Source organism: Barbus barbus (genome assembly GCF_936440315.1).
Source record: "Barbus barbus genome assembly, chromosome: 34".
In the NCBI taxonomy this organism is placed as follows: domain Eukaryota; kingdom Metazoa; phylum Chordata; class Actinopteri; order Cypriniformes; family Cyprinidae; genus Barbus; species Barbus barbus.
This window is the reverse complement of record NC_136762.1, coordinates 9,087,470-9,096,076: the sequence shown is the minus strand read 5'-3', so window position 1 is coordinate 9,096,076 and position 8,607 is coordinate 9,087,470. Positions and strand designations below refer to the sequence as shown.

The following is an 8,607-nucleotide window of genomic DNA, read 5'->3' as shown; positions in this document are numbered from 1 at the left end:
AACAGTACCCAAGGGGGCATTTTCCACAACTCTACCCTAATAATTGTGGGATATATACCGGATCTGACGTTTTGTATATTATCCCTGAATGAACAGAGTGCTTCTGATTCTATATCTTCATCTAACAGTCATCAGACCTGCAGTTATTACATAATAGTCAACATCCATAGAGTGAATGAAAAACAGATCGAATGAAACAGAATTGTCACGAAATAAACAGAATGACATGGTAATGCATAATACATAGTGAAAATAAACTTTAAACCTAACTACCACAAACAAAAATATTATTTCCCCACAAAGACTATTGATGTTGTTGTACAAGTCTCTTTTGTTTCCTCTAAACTGAGAAAACCAATTAAAGAAAATAAAAAACATAGGCAAGATTTGGATTTCTATAATGCTGGCAGACACACAATGATGAGCAGTGAAAATGTATCAAAACTTTGACTATTTGCATAGTAAAACTATTCTAAATGATCAAAATATAGTGGCAAATACAAATCTTTATTAATTTGAGATTTGACTGCAATATAAAATAAAATATTGTTAATGCAAAAAAGCTTGAATATAACAGAAACATCTGAGGCTTTGGTTACCTTTATTCCCGAAGGGAATTATTTTATACTACTAAAAGTTGCTATTAGTGATACCAATAGTAGAAAACAAAGCATTTCTAAAATAAATTAAACAAATTTTTTTCCACTCCATAAAAATGAATAGTACAGATATGAAAAATAAATAAATAAATAAAAATAATGCACTCTCACATAAACACTGCTGTTATATCAGTACAGTCTAGAAAAAGCTTTTGTTTTATACACGGGAGGTCGTCCCATCATGGTGGCATCATCAAATGACCAGCTGAATGCTGTTTGCACTTCTCTCCAGACAGACGTTACAGATCTCTGTGCACTAGAACATCTAGGCATAAAAACAGTTTCCCCCCATGCCATCTCCAGCTTAAACAGGAATTATTACCTGTGTTTTGTAATTCATTTCTGTAATTCATCCTCCATTTCTAATTACTGCCTCTATCTTAAGTATTATGTAAATACATATGCATATCTCTTTATTTTTACAGCTGTATAGAGTAAATAATGCACAAATCTGTACATAAATCTTCTGTTCCAGATTCATACATATCATTCATTGTTAAGTCTTACTATTTAAATGTTTGTTGTTCTCATGTCAGATATGTATGTATGCATGCATGTACCAAGAGCACTTAAAAAAAAAAAAAACCCTTGTGTGTCTGCACACACTTGGCGAATAAAGCTAATTCAGATGCTGATTCTGATTCTGAATACTACTCACTTTATTTCATTAATCTGTTTAATTTGGACACTTAATAGATAACAATATGCTAAACAGATTTAGCCTGACACAACTGTAACATAAAAAGTTGCACAAGCAGCCATTTACATCAGAAACTATATATCTTTTTTTTGAAACAGGTGAAAATTTTCTGTCTGATCTCTTTTGTTTTAAAACCATACACAAGTGGATTCACGAGAGGAGGAAAGATAAAATTGGAAATAGAAAACACTCTGCGCAGGAAAGCAGGAACAAACTCAGATCGATGTGAAAGATGAGGAAAAAGAGTGTTAAACTCTAACAACAGGAAGACAACCAAATGAGTACCACATGTCTGAAGTGCTTTAATCTTTGCATCAGACTGCTTATTAGTAACACAAGTGATTAATATATGAATGTATGTAAACGCCACAACAGAAAGCGAAAGGCTGTGATAAAAAATTATGCACCACAACCCAACGATATTGTTCACCTCTGTGCCATCACAAAGGAGTTTCATTAATGCTGTCTTATAGCAGACTAGATCTGTCATGTGTGTCTGGCAAATCCTGTAAGGGAACAGAAGAGAGCAAACTACAAATATAAGAGTAAAATTAAAAAGCCACATCCCAGTTATGATTTTTACCAAGTTATTGGTAGTCATAATGGCTCCATATCTCAGTGGGCAGCAGATAGCGATATACCTGTCATAGGCCATAGCGGTAAGAATAAGATAAGATGCTCCACCATACAGGTGTGTGAAAAAGCCTTGAAGAAAACATGCAGGATATGTTATTGATCTGTCCTGAGACCATATACTATACAGCAGGTGAGGAAAAAGGACTGAAGCATTCATTGCATCATTGATAGGCAGGTTAAGCAACAGTATGTACATTGGTTTGTGAAGATTTCTGTTCAAGCAAATTGTAATAATAATTGTGAGATTGCAGAGTAAGATAAACAAGTATGTTGTTAATCCAAATATGAATGCAGGATAAATGCTCATCTCAGGCAGTTCCAGAGAGTGCAATGTCAGGACCAGCGAGAGGACAGATCCATTTGGATACATGGTGAATGTTCATACTATTAGTGGCCTACACAAACCAGCAACAAGCTGTTAATTCTATCAATATAAATATAGTAATTATCAAAAATAATAAATGAAAATCTTGCCAGAACTTATGAGAAGTTGGTGTCCAACATTCATCCATTTCATCCTTTCATTTTGCCATATCCAGCATCATCTTACTTAGGCTACAACCTAAAAAAGGAATAAATATTAAACAACAGCAGGTTTAAATTTGCCGCAATAATTTTTTTGTTTTTGTTGTTAAAATCCACATCTCATCAGATTAATAAAGCTAATAAGGCAGATTAATAATTGCTAGTCCGCATTTGCTTAAAACCGGTACACAGTTGTTTTTAAAATAATGTTGTCTATTTGCACAAATTATCATGCATAATTTCACCTTAAGTGATCACCATTCAGCACTGCTGAATGTCACCTGTGGGCAAAAGATTTATACTCATGGAATTGGGTTGATAAACCCCTTTGTGTTGCATTAGCCAAGGGAATAGGTGTTGTTTTGTAACATGTGCACAGCCCTGCTGGTAGATATTGTAACTACACTCTACACAATCTGATTTAAAAAGCATCTTTCTGCTTTGACATTCAAAAGTTGCTAAAAATACTAAAATATCACATTGTACCTGGGTTGTTGACAAATAAAATATCAGTTAACCCTTTTGGTTGATGAAAATCTTTTATTTAGATTAATAAATATATGCTATGACTTCCCACACAGCAGACAATCTTAGTGTGAATATGATCTCTGAAATGCACCTCATCAGCCAAAGGTGGGCCATGCATGGCAATTGCACTATGTGTGACAGCTAACAACACAAGGCTGACTGCTGGAAGGAGGTGTGTGGTGCAGATCAAGCCTGCGATCATAAGGTTCATATCAGGCTTGTGATTATTAGCCACCAGTGTTGGGCACGTTATTTAAAAAAAGTAATTAGTTATAGTTACTAATTACTTCTCACAAATAGTAGCTGAATTAGTAACTCAGTTACTTCATTATAAAATTCACCAATTTCCAGGGAAAGTAACTATTTGACTTTATTTAACTATTTTATTTTACTGTGTTACTTTATTTTTTTTTCAAATAAGTCAAATAACTTGAATGCCCCCAATATTAAATATGTTAAATGAATGAAATGGACACTAAATAGAATAAATTATTATTATAAAACGCACATCAATTTACACTTTTTATCTACTGACACTTAGCATAGATTAGTTTTAATACCATACACAAGTGGATTTACAAGAGGAGAAAAGATAAAATTGGAAATAGAAAACACTCTGCGCAGGAAAGCTGTCACATCACACTCAGGGGCACAAGGAGCGAGGAGATGCGGAGATTCCAATATAACACTTTATTTAAATCCAGATCATGGAACGAGGAGCTTGGGGAGAGATGAACAGAGATGACGATCAGACCGGACACACAGGCAGGGAAACACAGGGCTTATGAACATGGGGAAATCAATGAGGAAGAACGGAAACAGGTGAGGACTAATTAAACCGGGCTTGGGACTAATTAACTAATGATCACAGGGAGCGAGGACAGGAACAGGAAGGCAAAATAGAGACACGAGAGGAGGGGAAAACAAGACACAGGACTGACATTACGCCCCCCTCTGGAAGGCGTGTCCTCACACCATATACCATCTAATGGGGAGGGGGGGTGGGCGCTCTGGAGGCCTCCAGGGATCAGGGGGCAGGCTACCGGCCTCCAGAGCGGGGATCCGTTCCGGGAGCCACGGCAGGACAGGAGACACAGGAGGTCATGGCGGATCCCGGGACTCAGAGGGCCAAGGCGGGACTGGAGACTCGGGAGGCCATGGCGGATCCGGGGACTCAGGGGGCCATGGCGGGACTATAGACTGGGGAGGCCATGGCGGATCCAGGGACTCAGGGGGCCATGGAGGGACTATTGACTCGGGAGGCCATGGCGGATCTAGGACCCTGGAGGCCATGGCGGGACTGGAGACCCAGGAGGCCACGGCCTTATTTTTTCGGGCCGCCAGAGAGGTTCTGTGGCCTTGGCCTTCGGCCCCCCCCCCAAAAATTTTTCTTGGGGAACTTCCCCCCTGGGAGCTACTGAGGAGCGGGCTCTGTGGGAGCGGGCTCTGTGGGGCGCTCTTGCAGCGCGGACTCTGGGGGGCGCTCTTGCAGCGCGGACTCTCGGGGGCGCTCTTGCAGCGCGGAGCTGGACGGAACCAGGGGGGACGCAGGAGTGCTGGACGGGACCAGCGGGGACGCAGGAGAGCACTTGTGAGGAGCCGGCACTTAAACCGGGCTTGGGATAAATTATCTAATGATCACAGGGAGCGAGGACAGGAACAGGAAGGCAAAATAGAGACACGAGAGGAGGGGAAAACAAGACACAGGACTGACAAAAGCAGGAACAAACTCAGATTGATGTGAAATAAGAGGAAAAATAGTGTTAAACTCTAACAACAGGAAGACGACCAAATGAGTACCACATGTCTGAGGTGCCTTAATCTTTGCATCAGACTGCTTATTAGTAACACAAGTGATTAATATATGAATATATGTAAATGGCACAGCAGAAAGCGAAAGGCCGTGATAAAAAATTATGCAACTCAACCCAAAGATATTGTTCACCTCTGTGCCATCACATAAGAGTTTAATTAATGCTGTCTTATAGCAGACTAGATCTGTCATGTGTGTCTGGCAAATCCTTTAAGGTAATAGAAGAGAGAAAATTAGTTGTTCCAATTTAACAGACTTTAAGTATACCAATTTATAGTGTGCCACAAATACATTTAGTTATACTAAAGTACATACGAATAAATCGTGCTTAAGTATACTATTTTTTCACTAGGGAACCGCAAGCTCAGAGTAAACAATTAGGAAAAGATTTCACATAGTTAACTGGAGCAGGCTTTTAGAACTTTAGGACTAATCTCACCAGGCCCAGCCGCCTTTCCCTGCTTCAGTTTGTCCAATTCCCTCTCAAACGAAGGGAGAGTATTGGAAAGTGAAACATGGTTAAAATCACCAGATATAAAAATGAAAGCGTCCGAATATTTAGCTTGTAGTCCCTTAATGGTGGCATGCAACAAGTCACAGGCTGTCTCCTCATGGGCAAATGGAGGGATGTAAACAACAATGGCGATCACAACAGAGAACTCCTTCTGTAAATAATAGGGTCTCAAACTCACTGCCAGTAGTTCAATGTCGTTGTTACAAAATTATTCCTTAACAGTAGCATGTCCAGGATTACACCATTTGTTATTTATGAACAAAGCAAGAGTCAGGAATATAGTCTTTTACCCACGTTTCACAGAAACACAAAAGGCTACTCTCCCGGTACACTTCCTGATTCTGGACAATAGCCTCTAGTTCCTCCATTTTATTGTTTAGAGAGCTAACATTTCTCATAATAATAGATGGAAGTCGTGGCCTAATGGTTAGAGAATCGGACTCGTAATCGAAAGGTTGCGAGTTCGAGTCCCCGGCCGGCAGGAATTGTAGGTGGGGGGAGGGAATGTTGAACTTCCTCAGCTGCCAAAGGAAGTACAATCTCTGCTGGGCCTTTTTCACAATAGAGTCAGTGTGATTGTCCCACTTCAGGTCCTGAGAAATTGTGCCGCTCAGGAATTTGAATGACTCCACTGCAGTCACAGTGCTGTTTATGATAATAATAATTCATTACATTTATATAGCGCTTTTCTGTTTTTCTAAGCACTCAAAGCACTCTACATTGTGAGGGGTGGTGTCTCCTCGTCCACCACCAGTGTGCAGCATCCACTTGGATGATGCAACGGCAGCCATAGTGCGCCAGAACGCCCACCACACACCAGCTTACTGGTGGAGAGGAGACAGAGTGATGAAGCCAATCAATGTAAGGGGATGATTAGGAGGCCATGATGGTCCTGAGACCAATGGGGAAATTTGGCCAGGATGCCGAGGTCACACCTCTACTCTTTTCGAAAGACATCCTGGGAGTTTTTAATGACCACAGAGAGTCAGGACCTCGGTTTAACGTCTCATCCGAAAGACGGTGCTTTTTGACAGTATAGTGTCCCCGTCACTATACTGGGACGTTAGGACCCACACAGACCGCAGGGTGAGCACCCCCTGCTGGCCTCACTAACACCTCTTCCAACAGCAACCTAGTTTTCCCAGGAGGTCTCCCATCCAGGTACTGACCAGGCTCAACCCTGCTTAGCTTCAGTGGGCAACCAGTCTTGGGCTACAGGGTGATATGGCTGTGGATGATGGTGAGTGGGGGGAGTACAGGGGGGTTTCTCCTGAAGTCCTCAATCATCTCAACTGTTTTGAGCATGTTAAGCTCCAGGTTGTTAAGACTGCACCAGACAGCCAGCTGCTCAACTTCTTGTCTGTAAGCAGACAGGGAGTCCAGTAAGGGTCCAGTGATGTCCTTCAGATAAGCCAAAACCAGTCTTTCAAATGATTTCATGGCCACAGACGTTAGAGCCACAGGACTGTAGTCATTAAGTCAATGGGTTAAATAAGTAATTTTGGTTTTCTTTGGGACAGGGATGATGGTGGAGTGTTTGAAGCATGAGGGGACTTTGCACAGCTCCAGTGATCTGTTGAAGATCTCTGTGAAGATGGGGGTCAGTTGGTCAGCGCAGGTTTTCAGACAGGCTGGTGTCACATGTCTGGGCCTGGTGCCTTCCTTCTCTTGTTCTTTCTGAAGACCTGATGCACATCATCTTCACTGATCTGCAGTGCAGGGGGTATTGCAGGAGGTGTGAATGGTGTTTTTTCAAACCTGCAGTAGAACTCATTCAGATCGTCTGCCAGCTGTTGATTCTCCACAGTGCTGGGGGATGGAGTCTTGTAATTGGCGATGTCTTTCAGACCTTTCCACAATGTAGCAGGATCACTGGAAGAATATTGGTTCCTTAGCTTTCCATAATAATTCCTTTTGGCCACTCTGATCTCCTTTTCCAGGGTGTATTTGGCCTGTTTATAAAACAATCTGTCCCCACTCCTGCGAGTATCTTCTTTGGCCTGATGGAGCTGTCTGAGTTTTGCAGTGAACCATGGTTCATCATTGTTGTAAGTTAAATGAGACCTGGCAGGAATCAGTGTTGGGTAAGTTACTTTAAAAAAGTAATTAATTACTAATTACATCATCAATGTTGTATTTAAAATACTTTACTAATTACTCTGCCAGAAAAGTAATTTAATAACTCAATAAGTAATTTAACTAATTACTTTGTAAAATCCCTATAAACCTTGACTGTATAGACAATAGAAACACACATGGTCAATAGAGTCAAACATGGAATAGTTTAAAGCCAACATATTAGCTTTATTAAAACACACTCTAATACTTATCATTTTAGTAAAAAAATGTATCCTGTAACAGAATTCCTAAAAAAAAAAGACGGGGATCACGTGACGCTTTCACATTAGCTGAGCTCCGCGTATTGTAGTCTGTTTTTTTACTGTTGTTCAACTTTTTTTTTTACATTTGGGGTAGTTTTTTCGTGTGCCGTTGGTCTGTAGATGTCACACAATCGGAAACTTGCTTATCTTTCACCATCATCCTCGCCAATTAAGAAGAAAACTAAATCAGACGCCGCAGCAGGCCGAGCAGACATGGAGGAGGACAATATAGCGATCACTATAAAGTGATTTGAGGACATTTTGAAAACTAAATTAGCAGCAATGCGCACCGAATTCGCCTCTCACATGACTACAATCCAGAATATATTCTGCAAAGTTGACTTTTTAATCGGGGAACAGATTGAGCAGAAAAAGGTGATCAACGAACACACTGGGCGTCTGGATGCCCTCGAGCGACAAGTGACTGATTTACAAAACCGCAGCAGACGCAGTAATCTCCGCCTGCTGGGACTACCTGAAGGGGCCGAGAAGGATGACCCAATTGGTTTTCGGCCGCGGCCATTTGCACTAAGTGTAAATAACGATAGATGCTATTTACACTAAGTGCAAATAGCGATGGATGCTATTTACACTAAGTGCAAATAGCAATGGTTTCTATTTACACCAACTGAAAATAGCAGTATTTTTTAACGATATGCTATTTACACTAAGTACAAATAACTACAGATTCTATTTACACTATGTTAATATAGCAATATTTTCTGCTATTTATATTACTTATTGCAAATAGTGGCAATTATCTGCACCTCAGTATTGTAGTACATTATAAAACAGTACGCATAGTTTTAATTCCAATTATTAAATGGATGCCACCTTACTGCGACAATAAA

The 8,607-nt window shown here is 40.5% G+C and overlaps 1 protein-coding gene across 1 annotated transcript; it reads right to left on the bottom strand.

Annotated features, from left to right (window-relative positions):
• Positions 1-1,426: 1,426 nt before the first annotated feature.
• Positions 1,427-2,365, bottom strand: LOC306853804 (olfactory receptor 52J3-like; the record flags this gene model as incomplete). The annotated part of the gene is made up of 1 exon (XM_079391456.1): positions 1,427-2,365. One exon carries the CDS (start codon positions 2,363-2,365, stop codon positions 1,427-1,429), a length of 939 nt encoding a protein of 312 aa, XP_079247582.1.
• Between the last annotated feature and the right edge of the window lie 6,242 nt (positions 2,366-8,607).